General features: G+C 38.6%; 1 protein-coding gene across 5 annotated transcripts in view; it reads right to left on the reverse strand.

The window, feature by feature from the left end:
- Positions 1–729: 729 nt before the first annotated feature.
- Positions 730–24,382, reverse strand: part of LOC139942575 (DNA-binding protein RFX6-like) — a 39,716-nt gene continuing 16,063 nt past the window's right edge. The window contains exons 6-17 of one of the 5 annotated variants that reach the window (XM_071939430.1): positions 24,346–24,373; positions 11,519–11,626; positions 11,095–11,172; positions 10,459–10,622; positions 9,518–9,677; positions 9,057–9,198; positions 7,925–8,019; positions 6,300–6,405; positions 5,489–5,611; positions 3,525–4,268; positions 2,676–2,945; positions 730–1,426 (exon numbers count right to left, since the gene is read on the reverse strand). In XM_071939430.1, coding sequence (XP_071795531.1) covers positions 1,173–1,426; positions 2,676–2,945; positions 3,525–4,268; positions 5,489–5,611; positions 6,300–6,405; positions 7,925–8,019; positions 9,057–9,198; positions 9,518–9,677; positions 10,459–10,622; positions 11,095–11,172; positions 11,519–11,626; positions 24,346–24,373 — 2,272 coding nt within the window. In that variant the 3' untranslated portion in view covers positions 730–1,172. Of the gene's footprint in view, positions 1,427–2,675; positions 2,946–3,524; positions 4,269–5,488; positions 5,612–6,299; positions 6,433–7,924; positions 8,020–9,056; positions 9,199–9,517; positions 9,678–10,458; positions 10,623–11,094; positions 11,173–11,518; positions 11,627–24,345; positions 24,374–24,382 lie in introns of all 5 variants that reach the window. The other 4 variants (XM_071939431.1, XM_071939429.1, XM_071939428.1 and 1 more) reach the window with 4 other exon arrangements.

Consider the following 24,382-nt stretch of genomic DNA (forward strand, 5'->3'; position numbering starts at 1 on the left):
ATTTTATATCTTTTTGCCAGCTGTAATTACAATTTGGTTTTAAGCAAACAGTTCAGAATTAACCAACAGAATTTGTTCAATGCAACTACTAAACAAAAGTCTGAAAAGAGTCATTGATAGAATTAAAGATTTTAATTCCAACAGGAATGCAAATTTTAATAAGTGTGCAGTCTCAATTTCATTTTAATAATTCATTTATCCTGTTGTGCCCGAAATGTGTAACACAAGTTTGTTATGATGTTGAATAGAATGTTAAACAGATTTTATGGACTCCACTACCATTTGTCCAAATAATTCCTTTGGTCAGAAACACACTTTTGCTGTGTGACAGCAACTTAATTTGATTTTAATTCATTTCAAATTAGATAAGAAGCACATCCATATTGTGCACAGAATGACTGATAAATCTAGTCATGAATAAAATAACAAAGGTTTGTGTGAAAAGCTGGATGAAATAAGTGTAATGAATAAATACGTTGGACAATTATTTCCAGACGTGATTGGTCAAAACTCAATCACATGGGATGTGTTAATGAGTTATAAAGGACCGAGTCGGAGGTGAGGTCCATTAGCAGTGCCAGCCACCAACTTGCGGCGGTCATTACCACGCAGTGAAGACAGAGTCCTCCACTGTTATTCCCGAATTAAAATGAAATGTTGGCACACTGCATTTTTTGTCCGCGTAACTAATGCAGATGAAATACTGTATAAATGTATGATGTGTACTTCTTTTGGATCAAAATTTTCAGGTGTGTTGATCGTGAGTCCAAGCGACTGAAGTTTTAATATTGAAATTGATTTGCGCATTATATTATATAGTTACTGCATTTCAAAATATGTTTACTTGTACAACACTGGTTGTTTGCGAATACAAAATAACATCCAATCAACAGCTTCTAGTTTTGAACTTACACATATGATTTGGGTTTGTTTTGTCTCTATGTGAAACAGTCACATGTTGGATATGGGACCTTTATGTTTACCACAAATGTTTGAATCCTTTTACTTATAAAAGGTCATATGAAAGTATCATTCTAATGAGATTTACGTAATATATACAGAAAGGCATTTACATGTCCTAGCCTTTTATATGGCATCAAAAAAATCCAGGATAGATTCAAAGAGCACTTGACCAAGAACTTTCATTCATAATTCATATATTTGCAGGTTTACTAGCCATCTATATTAAATACAGTGTTGATTGGTGGAAGAGACGATCCCTGTTCATTACTCACAATAGGGGTGCCAGTAGACTGAGGGTGATGTGTTGTATTATGTTGATTGGACCCTAAATGTCTCATCTCCCCTGTGGAATCATGGTACATGCTGACTCCACTGACTGGAAGGTAGTCTGTCTGACCAAGCAATCCTTCATTTTGTCGTTGTGGTCCGTTACATGATGGCGACTGTGAAGAATGAGAAACTACTGTACATAAAAGACAAGATGCAAGTAATCACTGTATGAGTACGTTTTCTGATAAATTTCCTATAAATTTTACAGAGTTTGAATGAAACCGGTTTTTTGTTACCCTCAACAAACTCTCTGTGATTGTTTTTTACTCATCTGTAGAGGGCGCTACATGTGGAATTGTTTTCATTGATACAGTTTACCAGTCGACCTAGACCCCGTTCCCACTTGACCCAGCATTGATATCTCAATTCGAGAAAAGGGCGATCAAGACCCCGAAAGGGCGATCAAAGGGCGATCAACGAGAAACAGGCTCCAGTGGGAACGCAAGGGCGATCAGGATCTGACCGTGCAATTTTGATCCTCCTTGGGAGTAGGATTAAAGCGGGATCTGATCACCCTTGTGGATGAATGGGCAATCAAAAGTCTAGTGGGAACGCAAAGGGCAATCAGACCCCCCAATTTGCTTGCAAAACAGTATTCTTTTAAACCCACTTCCGTTCCCCTAAAGGGGGATCAATGCGCGATCATACTCAAGTGGGAATGCGACTGCGATTTCACGCCTGCAACTCATCTTGTTGCGAGATCCCAATCTCGCAATTGTGGATCCAGTGGGAACGCGATCCTAGAGATTCAAAATTCTTGATCCATTTACTTAAAATTGTCTGTGTCTATATTTTAGCCCACCAGAAATGTTAACTTTGATGGACACGTTGCCTTAGATCGGGCGAGTTGGTCTCTAAAAAGCAGTTGTTATAAATACATATGATGGAAAGATGTTTTATTTAAAAGTAGAGTGAATGATCCACACAAAATGCCTAGATATTGTATGGTTTGCCTTATACGTCGTGAACTAATGTGGTACACCATCTTGTGGAGTCAATTTTTTGACTCCACAAAATGGCCGACCGTGTTTTGCAAAATAAAAGGAAAACCACGCATTTTCGAGGCATATTTGTGTGGATCAGTATATTTTGTATTTGAAATCTTTAATTCTAACCAATGCATTTAAAACACTTTAAAAGACGGACTCGCCCAATCCAAGGCATTATATTTGTGGTTTAACTGTCACGACAGCCATGATACTCGGATACATGTCTGCCTGAAATTCTGTCAAGGTTTGTGAAATTGCTTTTGAAGAACCCACAAGTCATTGGTTGTTTTTTGGATCATCTTCAAATTAATAAGCTTGATATGAACATGCCAAACATCCTATTTAAGATAACGGACTATTATTTTTTTGAAAACATTCAGGAAATGTTGTTACCTGTTGGAATATGGCATGTAGCCTGACTAGTACCCCCAAACAGATGTGCATCCTTGCCTGGTTGTCCAAGTCCTGGTGGACCAAGTCCTGGTGGACCAAGTCCTGGTGGACGGTCCAAGATATTGAGTGGATCATTAATCTCATTGAACTGTGTAGGATTGATGTCTGATTGAGATCGAGGACCATGTACACTACTAATGACTGACACATGTTCCACGTCTTTGTTGTGATTGGGATTGCTGTGTGTGTATGCACCTTGTGAGTAATATCCTGTAGGGATCAAGACAGGTATATTGATAAAGAAAATTACATTGAAAAGCTTTTACATAACGCCAACATCTGCATAAAGAGACGCTCGTGGCACTTTCCCTTGAAAGAAGTAAACCAAGCAGGCAATGAACATGACAAAATGTTTAAAACAACTGGAAGCATAAACAGAAATTCCACGAACCCCTCATAAATACAACTGTTAAAACATTTTTTGGTTAAAACAATGGCAGGCTAGTCAAAATATTGTTTGAATAAAGCCAAAGTAGACATTTCTAACTCTTGCAATAATCATAATGATATGTTTTATTGTGCATCCTTTTTCTTTTTTGGGGGGGGGGGATACTAACATTGACAGACCGATTTTCTAAACTTTAACAGCAACTGCCGGAAAACGGGAAACATTCAAATTCAAAACATGACTTGCATGTAAATCATGCCAGACACAGCTAAGTTTTAATGGCATCATATCTGAATATGGTTCGTATTTTTGGTTGTAGTCCTGGCTGCTATCAGTCCAACGGATTAGGGCTGAGCTTTATTAGACAGTATTTGGTTGTCGTGCCAACAGATTGAACTCACCTCCATTTTGATATCCATTGGTGAAGGAATATGTAGATGGTATACTACCAACTACATTGAAAGCACTGCTACCATGCACAGAACCGGTTGACTGTATAACACCTCCTTCAACATGATGACTTGATCCCATAGCACAGCTAGTGTAATAACTTTCATCACGATACTGGGGTTCCATGTAAGGATAGGGAGGTGTAGGCTCCACATCGTTTTTAGTATGGTAGGCTGTAGGGGCATAATTAGAATGAAACATGGCTGGTGGGTAACAACCACTACCCTGATAGGGTCCAAGGTAGCTCTGGGATCGACTCGATGAGTAAGGATCTTGATTCTGTCCAACATGGCTCAGATATGGATAAGCCCCATGATGCATTGCTGGAGGAACTAAAGCAGCTGGAGCGGGTGGATTGCGGGATGTCACATGACCCTGATTGATGACTGAGTTGCGCATTGGATTGACAACAATTGGTGATATAGGAGGAGTGAGCATGGCATTACTTCTTGCCGCACTACCGGGGCTTGGCATTGAGGGCTGGGTACCATAATGTCCTGGTATACTGTAGGAATCCTTCTCTGCTGATGTAATGACAGTATGTCCTGGATAGGTTCCTGGTACAAAGCGCTCCGTGTAGTCTTCTCGTTTGACTGATTGATCAGGATAGCCTTGGGTTGTACGAGACATGTTCCTGTTGGCCAAGAAGCATGTACCTGGCTGGTTGGATAAGGGTCTCTGAGGATTGTTCGGATCTGTAATTAAGACACAGTTTAATTAAAAAGAATTATAATAAATTCATATAAACTGATCGAGACTACTGATAATTCGCAAGTAAAGTACAATACACAACTAGCCTTCTCCAGAAGACGATCAGAGCATACTGATCGAAAAGTCGAGTAAAAACCAACGGTTTATTTCAGAACCACCCCAACTCATTTAGAGATAGTCATTACATGGTGTTACCGCAAACCTTTCCATACAATAAACAACTTAGAACATCCTTAAAGCCATTGTACACTTTCGGTACAGAAAAAAGAGAAAACAAATTCACAGATGTACAAATAATTTACAGGGTTTACTGATGTATATGGTTCCTGGTAATGGTGAAAGACTTCTCTTGAAATATTGTTCCATAAAATGCTTTACTTTTTGAGAAAACATGAAAACAATATCAATTCTCAATATCGAGAGTTACGGATTTATTTTAAACACATGTCATGACACGGCGAAACGTGCGGATACAAGGGTGTGTTTTCCCATTGATTTCTCCCGACTCCGATCATCGATTGAGCCTATATTTTCACAGGTTTGTTATTTTATATTTAAGTTGTGATACACCAAGTGTGGGCCTTGGACAGTACTGTTTACCGAAAGTGTCCATTGGCTTTAAAGCCATTAAAGATGAAATTATTGTTTTAACTTAATAAATTTATAAATTCTGGACTTGCATGATAGTTTGCCATTGCATTAGGGACTGGGTATTGTTGTATGCCATTGCATGCAGTGCTAGTGTATTCGTACATTAAGATGCCAAATAACTTGATAGATTGACAGTTTATGTCCAGCATTAATTTAAAGGCAGTGGACACTATTGGTAATTGTCAAAGACCAGTCTTCACAGTTGGTGTGTCTCAACATGAAATAACAAACCTGTGAAAATTTGAGCTCAATCGGTTGTCGCAGTTGCGAGATAATAATGAAAGACAAAACACCCTTGTCACACGAAGTTGTGTGCTTTCTGATGCTTGATTTCGAGACCTCAAATTCTAAACTTGAGGTCTCAAAATCAAATTCGTGGAAAATTACTTCTTTCTCGAAAACTACATCACTTCAGAGGGAGCTGTTTCTCACAATGTTTTATACTATCAACCTCTCCCCATTACTCGTAATCAAGAAAGGTTTAATGAAGATAATTATTTTCAGTAATAACCAATAGGCTTTAAAATGGCTTGGTTTATGTTTTTTTGCTTACCAGCAACCTTCATGTGTTTCTCTAATCGGTTCTGTAGCTCATTATCCTTCTCAGTATTAAATTGTTGCTCCACTGCTAAAAGAATGTACTCATCCAACAGCATCCGAATCAGATGAAATGAAGCTGTAAAATAATAATAATAAAACATTCTTATGGAGGGCATAATACAATACAGTGTCTGTGTGTTTTGGTGAGTAAACAGGATGGTTTTGAGTTTCAACTTAAATTGTTCCAGGGTGGGGCAGTTTTTGATGTGGTGAGGAAGGTTGTTCCATAGTTCAGGTGCAGTGGAATAAGGCACATTGACCATTAATTTGATCGGGATCACATTTTGACGGCGAGCGCGCACTGTACTGTATGCTACGGGTTGTTTCATAGTAAGTTTAGAATGGGACTTGAATCAAGTCTAATCATAACTTGTCAATTAAATGTAAAACTCTCATTAAATGGTGCTCATTTCTTTCTGAAAATCGAAACAAGAAATCAGTTTTATAACTGTTCACGTATGACAGTTTTTGAGTTTTATTGGCAGGTCCGGTATGAATTAAACTCCATTCAGAAGATCACGGCTGTGCAAATCAGTGTTTTTCTTAACTTTAATGAAAGATCTCCCAAACAACCGAATGGATCAAAGGTCTTTGAGGCACCATGTCAATATGGCTAATTGTGCACTCACAATGGCGTACTCCGTCCCCTTTTTCTTTTTCCAACATAACAAATTAAGTAAATGAACAAAAGAGCCATTCTAGGGTCTACACATTAAGTGGTCATATCCATCCATGCTCTTCTACTTAGTGTTGTATATACATACCAAAACTCTGGGCATTGTTGAGAGTCAAGTTGTGCATGACACGAGCTCCAAAGAAGGACCATTTGAGCAGGAAGTCTTGGGCTCGTTTCTTCATGGATCTCCCATTCTGTTTACCAGGCTGAAACAGCGACAGCTAGTCATTAACCAATAAGTACAAGACAAATCAGACCATCCTCATGGTCAATGGTTTAGAAAAATGTTACACTGTACCCACCTTCCCTTTCCTTAAAGGAACTGGACACTATTGGTAATTGTCAAAGACAAGTCTCCACCATTTGTGTACCTCAACATATGCATAAAATAACTAATCTGTTAAAATTTGGACCCAATTGGTCGTCGAAGTTGCGAAAGAAAAATTAAAGAAAAATCACCCTTGTTGCACAAGTTGTGTGCCTACAGATGCTTGAATTTTAAACCTCAGCTGAGTTCTCGAATTCAATTCAAATGTTTTAGTGAGAAATTACTTCTTTCTTAAAAACTACGTTACTTCAGAGGGAGCCGTTACTCACAATGTTTTATACTATCAACATTGCTTGTTAACAAGTAAGTTTTTATGCTAACATTTATTTTGAGTAATTATCAATATACATGTAGTGTCCAGTGCCTTTAATCAAGAAATTAAGATCACTTTCATGTTGCTTCAATGAGAAACAAATCAAGGTGTTGCAAATAGAAGCTAAACCTGAGCTAAACATGTTCTTGAATGGATGGAGGGAATCCGGATGGAGTAACGTTTAGAACATGATGTCCTCTCATTTTCAATATACACCTAAGATGGGTTGATGGATGCTTGAATTTTTCCTGAACAGTTTTGAGTTTCATGAATCTGTTTGATGCGCTTGGGTTGTGTATGCGCACGGGTGCTTAGCAATAGATTACGCGCTGTTACTAATAGCTAATAGCTTTTGTCTGTCAACTTCACTAGCTTAGATTTTTTATCACAGGTATGCATACAACAATAAATAGAACCTTCATCGCCACTTTCCTCTCCTTCCGATGTGTCCGCCATGTCTGATGAAGACGCCATTGTTGTTGTGGTGCTTCACCGTGAAACGCGCCTTCTCATTGGTCAACGCGTCGCAATGGCTCTTGAAAAAGGCGCCGTGATTGGATAATCAAAATAATCATGGATTTATTAGTTTCCCAACTTTATTAATTAATATCTTTTTCATGTGCAGTTTTTCGGCTTGGCGAATTTCATATTCATAATCAGTGGTATTTTAACGATTTTTTAAGCACAAGCAAAAGTAGATTTGTGAGGTGGACTACAAAAAAAAAAAAATTTGCCCTCAGCCCACGGTCTATAAGAACTACGCTTTCCGCATGATAATATATGCGTACACGCGCGCCTGACACGCGGAAGCCAGCTGGTTTTAAACAGCTCCAGCTGGTCATTATCAACCGTTTAAACACCGCCACGTGAGGTGCTCTCTACCAATAGGACTAGCGAAACTGTCTTGGGTATTTATGAATTAGTATTATAAAAAATGATAACTGGTTGTAATGTGTTTTTCATTTCAATATTAATTTGGAAAGGATGATGTAACCAGCATTCTCTCTCCAGGACGTGTATAGCTAAGTCAAATATTGAGCAAGTAAGCTGTGAGCAAAGTTAGCAAACTGACCTTAATAACTTTACTTTCTACGACTTGGTCCAGCCATTCTGTAAAGGCTTCTACTGTAGCTTGCTTCTTAAGTAACTCCTTGAACTCCTTCAGAACTGCAAGATACATTAAAGTCAATCATGTCAATATTTAGGCAGGTGGACATATTCCTCGTTATCTTGTGATCTTCCAACAGCAAAAGTTTTTTTTTTTTTCAGGCACTCACATAAATATCCCCAGCTCAAACAAATAAACAAGTGTTTAACAATTCATCAGCTTTACTTTTCTATGTCATTAGTTTGCAGAAAATGACAAACTTTAGAGATAGTAAGAATACGTATTGGTCCAACTGTTTCATAATGAACTTTATCTGGGACTCTATTCTATTCCTTTACATTGACAAACATTTACATTGAGTGTCTTACATTCAGCATTGAGTTCCATATCAGACTCATTGGTATTAGCAGTGAGTAGTGCCTGAGACTCTATTTTATTCCTTTACATTGAGTGTCTTACATTCAGCATTGAGTTCTATATTAGACTCATCGGTATTAGCAGTGAGTAGTACCTGGGACTCTATTCTATTCCTTTACATTGAGTGTCTTACATTCAGCATTGAGTTCTATATTAGACTCATCAGTATTAGAAGTGAGTAGTACCTGAGACTCTATTATATTCCTTTACATTGAGTGTCTTACATTCAGCATTGAGTTCCATATCAGACTCATCAGTATTAGCAGTGAGTAGTACCTGGGACTCTATTCTATTCCTTTACATTGAGTGTCTTACATTCAGCATTGAGTTCTATATTAGACTCATCAGTATTAGCAGTGAGTAGTACCTGAGACTCTATTATATTCCTTTACATTGAGTGTCTTACATTCAGCATTGAGTTCTATATTAGACTCATCAGTATTAGCAGTGAGTAGTACCTGAGACTCTATTATATTCCTTTACATTGAGTGTCTTACATTCAGCATTGAGTTCCATATCAGACTCATCAGTATTAGCAGTGAGTAGTACCTGGGACTCTATTCTATTCCTTTACATTGAGTGTCTTACATTCAGCATTGAGTTCTATATTAGACTCATCGGTATTAGCAGTGAGTAGTACCTGGGACTCTATTATATTCCTTTACATTGAGTGTCTTACATTCAGCATTGAGTTCCATATCAGACTCATCGGTATTAGCAGTGAGTAGTGCCTGGGATCCAATGCTGTTCAAATCCACTTTATCTAGATCGGCAATCATCTGATCAATCAGCTGCTGATCAAACAGCACTGGGCGGGATGTCTACAAAGAAGATATCAATCATCAATCAATACATTTATTAATGATTATTTTAATATTGTGAAAGATTATTTGCATCAGGGAATACAAATCTTATTTGTGTTTTACTCACACACTCATGTGAACTAAGCACCGTATACGCAAACTTTGAACAAAACAAACAACACAAGATACGTGGTTGGACTTCGTTATTTTTTAACAGATGTCTTACCACTATACCACTGAGCTTGCCCAGTAGGCCTATGAGGCAGTTTGAATCCTGTACTTTTAAAGCAACTGAAGTTTGTTATATTTTGTGCGAGTTTTCCGTTCTTTTTTTCACCTGAGCCAAGTGGAGGAAAGATGTTTGTCTTCTGAGTGATTGAACAAAACGTCTTGCAACAGGCAGCTTACACTGACTAACACACTCTGGTAGATGCTCTAATGAGGAACTTAACCACTGCTCCCAATGCTTGGCAAACTTTCGTATATCTGCAAGAAGACTGAAACAAATGTAAATCTTATTAGATTTATCCATAATAACGAATGTACAGTTGAAATAAACAATCACAAATCATGCAACTATACTGAGGTCATTAAAAGTCATATAAAAAGTGTCCATCGTCATAATAACAATGATAAAGACTTGTAGTGCACACGTACTACCCTGCTGGGCGTTCAAGGCGCAGTAACTTTAAAAACAAAACGAAAGAAAACAGAAACAAGAAAAAACCTGTGACATAAGATAAGTTTTGAGAAGAGATTTGAATACAAGGTCTAAGATTAAGTGGTAGAGAGTTCCAGATGCGTGGCGCAGCTGAAGAGAAAGTCATGTCACCCCAGGATTGTCGAGACTTGGGTTAAATGAGGAGAAACATGGAGCATGGGTGGATTTCACAAAGAGTTAAGACTAGTCTTATCTCGACGAGTTACTCATCATAACTTAGGACTGGCCTAAAGTCTGTATTATCCCCTAGGATTAGTCGAGTCTTAAGTTAGGACTAGTCCTAATTCTTCGTGAAATCGACCCCTGGACCACAGATTCCTTGACGAAGTGTAAACTTGAAGTAGTTCTGCGATTGGGGAGCCTTGCCGGTAACTGCTTTGTGGACAATGAGCATCAGCTTGAAGATGGTTCGTTAGATAGGGAGCCAGTGAAGTTGTTTCAGAACGGAGGTGATAGAACAGCTAGGATTGCCAGTGATTCAAACAATGTATAATTCTTTGAGCAGTGCGCATCGTGCATGATCTTATAATAGACGAAAGCGATGAACTCAATCTTACCCTTCTGGCATCTCCTGCATAGAGGCTGGAATCAGGATCTCCACCGTGGTCTTGTACAAGATGGAATCACAGATACATATCATATCAATGATTACCGAACTGTCTAACAGCGGTAACAAGTGATCAGGCATTCCTTGCCAAAAATGCAAAAGAAAATTCTGGATCTAGTGGGGAAAAAACAAGAATATTACTTGGTATAAGAATAATTTCTTTCCATTTTTTTTATTTTCAAAATAATGGACAGCCCGTTTTGGTTTAAAGGTACTATATACTCGTGTATTTTAAGTTATAAACACAGAGGGTGCTTTCAGTCAGCGTTTGTATTCATTTATTTTGTCATACATTGTTTGTTGTGGTGGTGTAAGACACAAAGAAACGCCCTAAGTATTTTAAATATCTTTGTTTATAAAGTTTTTTATTTCATATCTACTATTATTTATAATAATGAACTTGCTTATGTACAGCTTTGGATTGAGGGCTTAAAGGTGCTTTAAAGTGATAGCTCAACAAAATATGACCAATGTTGAGAGGTCACAGTAACGCAAACTCAACTTCAAAACTAACGTTATAACTTGGAAAAGAACCTGAACTATACATTTTGTTTAAATATTAATGGCATATTTGATTGATCTGTACCTCGTCAAAGTTAGAGTTGATGATTGTATCCAGAATACACTGACAGTGTGTCTTGTACATCATGAGCAGCGTCTCCACCTGTGTAATACAATCAATTATAATGACATGGTTTTAGGCAACTGTCATGTCATGTTGGTTACATGCAATGCTCAGACACAATGGGCGTGTGGGAACTTTTAGCAGTCATACTTTTTCATGACGTCATTGTTTTCCTTGCATGATCACATCCTTTCCACTGTGTTTTCATATCAACCATGGTTTATTTTACATTATAAGTCTTAGGCAAGTGCATGAAAACATACATTCTCATAAAATAGGTGAAAACATGCATATACGGAATATAGACAGCTGTTGGGTTGAAATTGTAACCAACATTGTCTTTGATTTAAAGAGGTTAGAGTATTTGAAATGGAATAGAATTTACCTTGTCTTTTGGGATGTTGTAGGGTAAGACAAGAGATACTGCAGTCGGGAACTCTGGTAATAATGTACCAGTCTTTGAGGCAAGTGAGTACTTCCTCGTGAAACCACCCTGAATCAGAGAAAACATACATCACTCATTATTGCGATCCTACAGCCAATCAAGACATACAATCAATACAGCCAATCAACTACAGCCAATCCATACAGCCGATTAAACCCTACAGCCAATCAAACCCTACAGCCAATCAACTACAGCCAATCAATACAGCCAATTAAACCCTACAGCCAATCAAACCCTACAGCCAATCAAACCCTACAGCCAATCAATCAAACGCTACAGCCAATCAATACAGCCAATCAGACCCTACAGCCAATCAAACAAACAGTAAACAGGTAGAATAGAGTTGTCCCCTATACTCTAGATCATTACTTAAATGTAGGAAATTTATTTGAAGATAAACGAGGACGACTTGAAGAAGGTGGACTTGAAGTATGCGTATAGTCTATATGACCCAGTAACTGTTGCCCAGTATACAGAGCCACAGTTAATGGGTCTAGAGATAGGCCCGTCTGAAAGTTTACTCGGTAGCCATAATTGTTACTTATCCCAATCTTCTTTCTTTGGGGGAGAAATTCTGTTGGAAAGTTTGATGTGACAAGTTACACACAATAAAAATAATCTAACATCGCAAAAAAATTAATACCTGTTTTGATGTTTCCAAAAATGTTTAACTAATGTATTCTTTATAGCAACCCTCTCTTTTATAAAACACTAAACAAGTAAAGATATATTAATTACATTTCAAGTCCTATACAAAGATTTCATACTTGGACCTATCTGTTAAAAGTTTATTATTTGGGGAATTTGGTTATGAAAGTATGTGTATCGAGTTTTGTTCGAAAGCATCCGACCGTTTTGCCCAAATTGAAGTTCCAATTGGTTTATTCATCGCAAGTAGTTCTTTTTGTTATTTGTTGATCTTAAAAACCAACGTCGTTTTGTTTGGTAAACCCCATAACACGCTTGGTATTCTAATATAACAGACTAAACCAACTTTTTCCCGTTTATCAACTCCAAACTATGAACATTTACTAGAAAGAAATAGAAATAGAATAGTCATAGTGAGTTCTTTAAGATAAGCAGAAGAGATCCTTAACGACCCAGGCATCAGAATGACTAAGGAAGGATTGTCAAGTATTGGCGAACCAAATTAAAACTGTCTTCAAGATTTGTACAAGTGAGAAAAAGATAAATGTGTGGATTGATACGATGTGTAGCTTGCTTCCTGAAGCAATTTATATCCTGTCCCCTTCATCCGATCAACCGGATAAATTAGTTCTTACAAAGTCTGCACTTGAGAATTTAATATCCAGCTAGTAGGACCAGCTAGAGCGATAGGTTGATGAGTGTTGGTCAATACAGAACTACAGGCAGAACAGTTACAGAGGCGACAAGCTTAATGGCTACAATTGCCCCCAACTACATGTACAACATGGATATTGCTTACACTATGCATATTTGATATACAACAATATCGGAAACAAGCACTTGTGTTTTGCCAAATTAATTTCTTGCAATGTCTTGAGAGGCGATGGTTGACATTAACTGGTTTATGTTCGTCGTCAAAATCTTAGCAAACACCCTACCACATCAAGCAAGACATATTTGCCAATAAAGAATCCAGGCATCGAGTCTTCCATGGGGCTAGTATCTTTATTAAATTCTTAGCCAGTCACCAAGGAATTCGTACCATTTTCACGCTAATTTTGTGTAAAATCCACTCCTATTTTGTAAGCCTTCGTTACCTGACGCTGTAGCTATGGCCGTGCAATCACAAGACATCAACTTGTCAAGTTGTGCCTTGATATGCTCACTTTATAAGTGCTTGGCAATTACGCACACAATTTAATTAAGTTAACAGTTAGCCCGTCAATTACACACACTACGATTTACTCTTTACTTCGGAGGTGGCAAAAGAAACGCATTTTAATCTTGAAAACTTAGTTTCATTCCCGCAACGAAAGTATCTATAGTATCAAGATGACGATAAACACATATTGACTGTCATGTAAGGCCCACCATGGTAAACAAAACACCTCTCCCTGCCTTGTTTGATTGATTTTGGAAGTTTTATTTTCAGACCTATGCTTAAAGACACTGCCGTCGATTTCACAAAACTCTTCCTAACTTAAGACTAATCTTAGGACTTAGGACGAAGACCAACCCTGCACTGTAGCATGCAGACCTTGAGATTAATTTTAAGTTAGGACGAGTTAAACGAAGTTGTGTGCTTTCAGAAGCTTGATTTCGAGACCTCAAATTCTGAATCCGAGGTCTCGAAATCAAAATCAGAGGGAGCCGTTTCTCACAATGTAATTCCCTTAACTATTTTTCACTCGCTAGCCAGACTCGCTAGCTTCTGGGTCACATGCAAGCTTTTTTGAACTAGCCCACATATAGGCCTATGATGCAAACAATTTTCGAAACGTAACGATTTTGTGTGTGCATTTGTTGACGATAATGTTATCATCCCTTAATTTCTGCCCTTGATAATGTTTTTCCATCAACAACAATTTGTTTTATATTGGTTCTTGATTTGAGGTTCGCTTGAAAAAAAAAACTTCCTTCGTAATAATATATTCGTGATTTAACGATCGGTCGGCGACGCACATTTGGGGGGGGGGGGGGGGTGATATGCAGCGAGAGCGATGTGTCTATGAGTACGAGGTTAGTATTTAGCTTAAGATTAAGCTGGAAAGGGGTTGAGATTAGACCCAGCAGACAGTGCGTCTTCCAAGGAAACTCGAGTTATGTTTCCCCAACCGCCCGCCTATGAAAGCAAGTTGTATAAACGATCGCGACCTCGTTAAATATAGCGCTAATCTGGACTTGTCATGAAACCATTTGCGAACTCTAAAACAATATCATTTCGGGAATTTATCACCGAACCACTCATTTATTGTGAAAAGGAACATTTAACTCCCGGCGGACTAGTAATAAGAAAATGTATGACTCGCCCGCCGCTTCAAAAGTAAGTTTGCCAAAGTCAGAGATCTTAAAAAGTCGGAACTGAAAACAAAAGACGGATTTTCAAAGTCCAAAAGACAAAATTCACCCAAAAGGCGGCATAATCTTACCCCTGTTATTAACAACTTTTATGCTAGTCCTATGTCAGGGCTAGTAACTAGTCAGCCATCTACATTAAGGCCTCATTAGAGGACCTGTCCATATTAAAGACATCAAAGGTGACGAGTTTGAAGTTAGTCTGGTTGGAATGAGAAAAGACGGTTGTGTCTGAACTGGCGGCTACAGCTGAGGCTATGGTCGGATCATCATGCGTTGAAGTATATAATATCCCTATAGCAACACACTTAGCACCAGTCGTAGCCGCACATGAGTAGATGCCAGTTCGGATATCGGTTTTCCATTCCTAAACCCCATTGACCGAGTGGGTTTTAGGGGCCCAGTGTTATTTCTACTAGTTTGATAGTCGTAGGAACATTTTGGAGGCCCATTTCTCCTAACATCTCATTTTTGTCCGTTATCGGAACAATCAAGCTGTCGACGAACGAACTAACGGGCCGATCGATATAACCCCGTGTGGGTTCGGATCTTTGGTTCAGAGTAGGCTACTTTATGTCACTGTGCGAGCCACATGAAGCTTTCTCTCCATAAGGGATGTCAAGTGGAAAGTCCCGTGAGTAGAGAGGTTTTGCATACGAACGGATACGGTTAGTGCGACTGATACGTCATCATTATGACGTCATACGCCATTCGCTATCCGCTATACGTGCAGACGACAGTGATATCCTGCTTCCTACACGTAAGTACGGATAGCTAAACGTATGCGTATGCCTATCCGTTCGGGTGCGAAACCTCCCTATTAACGTAAAACAACATATAGATAGGCCTACTATTATAAGAGAAGGGGTTGTCCTTGGTGTTTCTCGCACGGGCTTGCGGCAGATATTGCTGCCTCCTCTCAAATTAACCGTTCTTACGAGTACATCTTACAAACCCAAACGTCATCTACAAACTCAGGGAAAACTAGTTTCATTTGTCAGTCCATCCTGCTGACACAAAATTGTATTAAAAGACAAATGCAAGTCGCACTGTTTCTGCGTGCAGGACTGAGTTGTATCAATATTGCTGTTCATTTTGCGATTTGTTGAAGCCAGAGTCTGTGCCATACAGCACAAGAAGCAACTTAACGGGATTGCTACTTCCTTGAAACTCTATGTACCCTTTATGCCGTCAGGTTTGCAGCCCTGGTCATTCATTGACTAACCCTAATGGTCGCTGCATATCCAAGTCAATTTAGCAGCTTAATTTAGCAATTGATACGAAGCACAGATGGACGGGACCCCACCATTTATTCACAAGTACCCATCAGACCGAGCGATGTGTCTTGTTTGTACGCTCAAGCCTAATGTCTTTTAGAGAGCGCTAATTATTGCCGGAGAAAATTTGACGCACGAGTTTCCTGTGGGGAGAGGCGAGGGAGCCTCGCTGCTTATCGGCCTTAAATTCACTACACACCCAAAGCTGTCTATCATCCACGACTGCTCTATACGCTTCATTACTGCAATAAGTACCCTTATTTAGTCACTAATTTGATTGTACAGGTTTAATTGAGAAAGTTCAAAGACTTGGGTCGATAAACGTTTATTGGTGTCGAAAATCCACCACAACAATTACAAAAGGGTTGATCTTGGTGCACCGCAGTGTATGAACTAATTTATATATCAATATTATAATAATGATTACGATACATACCATCATGCCCTTCATTTATTGAAACTACAAAACCTCCAGCAACGCCGTCAACACATTTGTCTTAAATTTGCTAACTTTCTAACGAGCAGTAATGTATTTCGGGAGTGGCTTCCTAAAACGAAAGGATGGAGATGGTAATGGCCGTTCACTACTTAACTCACATTTTGTTTACAGCTCCTATTGTAGAAACCAAGCGACTTGCTAATAGTGCAATCCCTTTCAACGGTCAAATTTCTTCATGAAAATTTCGTGTAAACTGTTATACTAATGTTTCTGTATAAATACTTTTCTATTCATATCGCTAAGTTGAACTCATGTGTGCTTTTTATGCCCCCTTTTTTTAATGTCAATCCCAATTTTGCTCTGTCTGTAATTTTAATCTTTTAACTGTACATTTTGTAAATTCAATGTGATTTTGCCTATGGCAACTAAATTTAATGTTTTTAATAAACCATGATTAATAATAATAATGAAGGGTTGTGGCTTGGGACTCGGAGTGACCAACACACAACGGATTCATTTCCAAAGTTGAAGATGAACTGTGTTTATTTGAAGATAAAAGATGGTAGCATGACGATGTCGTGCTTTTTATAAATTTAAAATGTTTTTATATTTTAAGCAATTTTTTTGTAGTGTTTGATTTTGGATCTGATGGTGAGTAGGGTGCAATGTTTTTTGCTATTTCTGCTCACGTTTCTATTCTGTATTATAATGTATTTGATCGACAGCGCTTTGAAACAGTATTAAAGAGCTTTATAAATGCAGTTAGCCTATGTAAAGTTAAGTTAAATACACCGGACACTAGTGGTAATTACTTAAAATAATTGTTAGCATAAAAACTTACTTGGTAACAAGTAAAGGAGGGCTGTTGATAGTATAAAAGATTGTGGGAAACGGCTCTCTCTATCTCTTAAGTAATGTAGTTTTCGAGAAAGAAGTCATTTCCACGGATTTGATTTCCAGACCTCAGCATTAGATTTTGAGGTCCTTCTGAAAGCACACATTTTCGTGTGACAAGGGTGTTTTTTATTCCATTATTATCTCGCAACTTCGACGACCAATTGAGCTCAAATTTTCACAGCTTTGTGATTTTGTGCATATGTTGAGATACTCTAAGTGAGAAGGCTGGTCTTTGACAATTATTCTCAATGGTGCCCAGTGTCTTTAAGTTATGGCCTTCGTTTAGATGTCTGCATTCCGTGTGTACTTATAATTTTAAACCACTTTTAGTTAAAACTACTCTGACCACGGGCAAAATATTGCAAGTACAAACAAATGCATTCTAGACACTATTTTGTGACTCGATGTATGAAGAATCGGTATAGCAACCTTGGCTGGTACCAAGGTATACTGGTGCAAAGTTTGTAATGTGAGAATCTTATTCGCAGTATGACGAAGATAAAGTGTTAATACATTTGTGCCAAGAATTAGAATTATTTTGGTTTCAATTTAGTTCGTCTGGTTGGTGCTCTTGCTTGGCTTTGCGGGTTTCTTAAGTTACGATGGTTTCTGTCTATACATTTTAACAACTTTTGTACTTGCCATGATTTGTGTTACTTTTCAATTCAATTTTGCTGGTACAGTATTGATTAATAACAACAACAACTTGATATATTATAGTTCAGCGGTCACCAGCGTTTTCCTTTTGGCCGCCTTCTGCTTTGCCTTTGATTTCATGTCATCCCATTTGTGGTGAACCGCTGTGGTTGTTCTTAGCACTTTTCCAACACAGTTGATTTTGCGTGAAATTTCTGCCCAGGTGTCGGCCTTTCTCTTTAACGTTACGAAAATTTGTTGTTTAGTACCGACCAATTCAATGAAACAAGGTCAACTAACTTGACTATCTCAGTAGGCGAGAAATTCGCCTTCCGGCGATTCCCCTTCGCCTCCTCCTCGTGTTGCAGGACATCGGTCTTCCTCCTTGCTTTGGTCGGTCTCTCCATTTTTGCAGTACGGCAAATATCTCCAAAGTGATGGCTGCCAGTCCAGTCACTGTCTAAATACTCGTTTTGGACAATGATGTCACGCTTTAGTGGGTCAAACAACAAATCCATGTCTGTTCAGCTCAAGCGCGTTCCCCCTTAAGAAGGCGTTACGAGAGGTTTAGTAAGTAACGCGGTAGTAAAGCGATACGAATGCTTCGTGAATAACACGTAAGGGCTTACTAAAGTCTTACTAACGTCTTACTTATAGAGCCACGTAAGTGACCGATTTACGAGGGCTTCTAAGGCCCCACTGATACGTCAGCCGCGTGTTGGATTTTGTTTCGCAAACTATAACTAGGTACAGTTATGTTTCACTTGAGCGAGTTCGCTCGCATTCATCATGAGTGTTTTTTTGTGACAAACGTGACCGATAGAGACCCCGTGTTTTATACACTGCATTTTCTTATCGTTTTGCCCGAAATGACTATCAATTTTCTATCTTTATCAAGCACGATACTAGTGAAAGCAACTCCGTGGGAAATGTTTTTGATCTGGGACAAAAATACAACTAAAATTCTGCAAAACAGTATCCGTTTTTCCACGACGTGTATGAGGTCCCGTATCCGTTGCTAACATGTATGCAAAATACGATAGTCGCGGAGACGCGTCACGTTAACACACAAAGTGTCGACGTATCTGTTTATGTATCGTAGACTTGCGAAACCTCTCTGTTATATCAAGATAGTCTATTAAGCCACAGGATCTATTGTGTTTACTGTACGCGGTAGTTGTGAGTTTGTGGGTGCCGAGTTTGCAAGGTGCCGAAGTTGTGGGTGCCGAGTTTGCGAGGTGCCGAGTTTGCTGGTGCCGAGTTTGCAAGGTGCCGAAGTGTCCGGTATTCGTTATAAACCAACTGTGTACATACTAATAGATGTTAAATTTGCATCGGGGATAAAGAATACATACTAGTTACCAGCGCCATTGTATCGATCGTCATTCTGAGAAAAACATTAGACTCTACTGAATGTTATAAGGTCTCCATAACGTTAGCAAGACATAGAATTATTGACAAACACCTATACAGATGATTTTAGAATTTCCAGATCAGTACAAAATCTCAAAACCTAAACATCTACGAAACGCTGATTGGACTTTAGGGACCTTATAGTGCTACCTGTACTAAGGTTGATGCAGGTTGTGATGACAGACAGGTAGCGGCCTATTGATCATCACTCAGATTGCTCCATGCTCGGACATACAGTGCAGACAGTCACCGGGTAGCTCGATCCATAATCGCCATCAACGATCCACAGTTTGCAAAAGCAAGTTTTCAAGATCAAGGGTTAAAGGGTCAACTCGTGCGGTTTTGATCTTTAAGGGCTCGCCGTCTCTATTGTTTGTTTTGTTTGTTTGATTTGTTTTTTTTTTTTTTTTTTTTTGTTTTTTTTTGGGGGGGGGGTTAGAGAATTTGAAAGGTCATAAGGTTTATTGTCAATGTGACGTTTACTTCCTTCCAATAATGTTATTGTTGTCCCTTTCTCAATTTAGGTTTAGGCAAGGCGCGCGTTGCATCCCGATGGCGTCATTTCACTACAGGGCTGCCTTTAATACCAGCATGTACATTGTAGAGCTACGTACATTGTAGAGCTATGTACATTGTAGAGCTATGTACATTGTAGAGCTATGTACATTGTAGAGCTATGTATGTATACTACTGAGGACTAAACACAGGCATTCATTTTATACAGCTCTTCTGCTCTTTGAACCCATCATACCACGCTGCCGGCCAAAACCCACACACTGCAATGGCAGCACGAAAAACAACATCAGAAAAGATTCACACATTCTGATATCATACAAATTGCCATGGTTAAACTATTCTTCTCCCACAACACAAATGCTACAGACATGACGGCCTTCGTCATCCCATAGATTCCGGTCATTCCTACCCATCCATGCGCCTTTGCGATCAACATATATTGCCGTATCCCTTTAGCTCTTTGTTTCATTTCGGTAAGCGAGTAAATCAATTGGGCCAAAGGCATGGACCAGATCTCAGTGTATGAATTGTTAAAGAAAATAACCATTGGAGACAAGCTCTTTAAGGGAAGAGGTATGAAGCTCATTGCTTTAACACTTTGCCTTGTTTGTTTTCATGATGAGGTGGTATGTGCGTCTCTTGACAAGGCTACTAAATAAAAAAACATGTTTTCAACTTTTATGTTTGAAAATTTCTCACTTGATCACAACTTCAATCGTTGCAAAAAGCTCTACCGCCCTTGAACAAAATCAATCTTCGTTTTCCAAACCTAACTCCCAGCCTGCTATTAAGTTACAGGGTCACAATAAACGTGAACAAAAGTTCACGTTACGAAGTTATAGACCTATCAACTGACTGCGGCCAAAATGGCTGAGAAACGATTGGCAACGCGTAGGGAATAAAGTACCAATATTGTGCATACAGCTCAAGCCCGTATTGGTTGTTTGGCAAACAGTGTCTGAAGAAAATGATTTGGTTGGTCTAAATAACCTTCCTCTAAAGACTCGATTAATACACAATTAAAACAGTTTCAAATGTATACCAAGACGGCAAAATTATTTCAAGGAAAGCTAGTTAACCAACCAGTCCAATGCAGCAGTTTTTACAAACAATAACACGACGTAAGTTGTTTGATGCACTTCCCAAAATACATTGCCTGTTTCTGTCCACATGATACCCAAGTGATGCCCCATGGTCACGACGCTGCACTGCACACACAACAAGGTTGGGTGTCTCTCAGATACTTGACCTGACTAAAAATTAACTTTAATATTATGATTATTGTCTGGTATATTCCATCGATTAGTTATTTATTTATCTAAGGAACATATCATTCGTGCGGAAAACGTTTTCTGCTGTTCCCATATTTCTTTATTTACCTACAAAGCTATGAATATTGTGCTGAGTTTACTTAAGCAATCTGAGACTAGTTTATGTTATCAACGCTACAGTCACGTCCGTCTGCCCACAAAATGGCAAAACCACCAACGACTGTTTCATGACCAGACACGGCAAGCTGGGGGGATGCTGTATAGCAGCATATGTAATTTTCTAGTAATGTTGGGTATGTGCATTTGCTAACCTATTCCATGCCCTTTCTGGCAGGCGAGATAGTTCACTTGTCGTTATGGGAGTTATTACATTTTGTGTCATAGCCTAAGGTATAAATTCCACATAAATAACAACTGAAAACACTTTTGCCATGTGCCCCTGTGTTCATATTATAAGTTGATAAATATCAGACAAAGCCTGCAATGTCCATAAAATATAATACTTCAAACGTTTTGAATCAAACAGTGTACACATCTTTTTTTTACATGCAAGGGTTATGTTGTTTTTTAGTAAACACTAGTACTGGATGTCACAGGTCACATGATCTAAGGAAAAACGCTTTCTATTTATGGAACCATTTTTCGAATTGTTTTAACACGGGTTGTTACGTCACCGTTACGTCACTGCGTGTCGCGTCATGGGTGCAGGAATGAAAATCAGTAACAACTACATACCAAAGTCAAAAATACACAAGGAAATAGCCGTCGGATCGTTTGTTTAGAATTTCACTTCAAAAAGTGCAAAAGTACTGTTTAGAGTCTCAACTGTCAATCATTTCATCTTCGACTTCTTTGTTTGCAATATTTACCGATTGTGACATTGTCAAAAATTGGCAGTAAAGTCAACATACTTTTGAACGCATGGGTAAACTGTAGGGGCTGGGTTGGCCTCGATGACACTTGATAATAATAAACGAGGTCTCTTGATATGTGCCCTGATTGCTGACCAGAAATAGGTTACCAGAAATAATAGGAGCAATCACACAAGCGTAATGGCTCGCACCAACATTGCTCAAGAATACACAACCCTTGTCTAAGTTCTTTAGTTTAATAGTGACTGTTGATTTGATCAGTATTATGAACTACGAAAGGTCTTTGTGCTTTCGTTAAATCATATCATTGAGCAAATAATGAGATTTTATTAGCGATTAAGAATCTCGATGAATACAACGCTGGTTGCAAATCAGAAAATGACACATTTATTTCTGTCCAGTTGAGGTTGGCGCGATATAACTCCGATACGTCAGTTTAACTGTTAACAAACTTCACGATAATTCAATATGACAGACTCATGCATGATCATGGTGAAACTTTTCAACGTTAATTAAACTTTGGAACACAGAACCGACGGTGACCCCAATATTCAAACATTCACAGCTCAATAGACGTTTTCAGGACATTACATTGTGCGCAATGACACACCTAAATGCATGTATTGCAGGTTGGCATTTTGTTTTATTTCCATAGTTGTAGGGTCTTTTTTGAAAATTATAAAAGAAAAAAGAAGAAAAAAAGACGAACGGCACTTAAAAAAAAAAAAAAATCAAAAAAATCTCACGTAGACAATATCTTTATCGTTCCAATGTACTTCTGATCTGAAGGAATGAAACCATTCTTTAAATGCACAGCGGTTCTTTGTATCAAGTCTATATTATGCAATTATTGTATCGTCCGTCCCCATCCACCACCTGACCACCATCGACGTCAAACTGTCGAGGCTTACATCATTTAGATGAAGTTGCACCTCTCTCATGTAACTATTATAGAGTACTTGCAACATAGCCCTAACAAGCATTGTGTGCAAACGGACTTCATGTAGCTACCGGGGAAAGTGTATAACAATGATGAGGACATCGACTACACCATAAGGCAGCCGTGTCTAGACTAAAACAGTCCCTAGCAACCGAACCAAAGTAACATCATGACGACATGACAGTCTCAGGTAAAGAACTCGGTATGATGACTGTAGATCAGTATAAATGCTACATAGAAACGCGTCAAGATCAACTTGACGAGTTCGGGGCAACTTAGGCCACTTGACTTGATCAGACCGAGCTATGGAATCTTGCTCGTGTTTAAGCTCCCGTATTGGGTATGTCGATACCCAGTAACCCATAATTGCCCAAGTAAATTAAAGCAATATACATAATACCAGGTAAGTACACCCGGGATACCAATAAATGTCATATGACTAGTAGTATGGTGATTGTCAGGACAAGGTAGTATCATAGGATAGCTGAGTATTATGTCGACCCGAAATGAGAACTTCATTGTGATTTCCGCAGCGCTGCCACATTGCAAGGGGTGTTTTAATTAATGCTTCATTCATTATGATGCGGAATTATGACAATAATGAAGGGCTATGTTTAAGCCTACTTAGGTTTCGTTCTTTTTTAGAAAGTATTTTTCTTTCACAATAGCAGGATTCCATTCTTTAGACGAGCATTCTGATACAACGGGAAAAAAATCGAGTTATCATGATATAGTAATGAACCGTGTAAACTGTACACGGGTTTGTTTTGTTTGTCAAACGGAAACCTTCAAAGGGAGAGCATTTTCGCAACAAATGTTTTTTAGTTGCTTGGTTTAGTTTAATACTCCTCATCGCAATATATTTTTGGGACTCACCAAAGTTCTTACAGTCCAAATCAATGCTTTGCTAACAACCTTGCCGTATCCATTGTTCCTGCTCTACATTTACCTTGGATCGGTCGAGTTGGTCTTTATTGTAACCGTTTGTTATAAAATGCATATGGTTCGAAAGATGTTGTAAAAGTAGAATGCAATGATCCACACAAACTTGCCTCGAAATTGCGTGGTTTTCGTTTTACTTTGCGAACTTACACAGTCGGCCATTTATGGGAGTTGACTCCCATAATAGCCGACCGTGTTTGTCGACGAGGTAAAAGGAACACCACGCAATTTCGAGGCAAATTTGTGTGGATCATTGTATTCTACTTTTAAAACCTCTTTCTAACTATATGCATCTATAACAAACGGTTACAAACGCTTTGTATAGACCAACTCGTCCGATCCAAGGCAACGTGTTCCTTTAAACTCTACTCAACTATGAATGTCCATGAGGAGTTATTACTAACTATTTCTCTAATAACACGGATAATCAGAAACCAAGTAGTTCTTTCTTTCTTATGATTGTCTATGTTTTCTACTGGCTGCTGAAGTTTGATGAGTCTTTTTGCTCCCAAATTCTCTTTGTGTAGGAGTTTGAAGCAAAACAACTGAATTATTACGTACCTCATTATTGAGTCTTGCCCCGGAGAACCTGCACAAA

The sequence above is a fragment of the Asterias amurensis genome, chromosome 10 (genome assembly GCF_032118995.1).
Source record: "Asterias amurensis chromosome 10, ASM3211899v1".
NCBI lineage: Eukaryota > Metazoa > Echinodermata > Asteroidea > Forcipulatida > Asteriidae > Asterias > Asterias amurensis.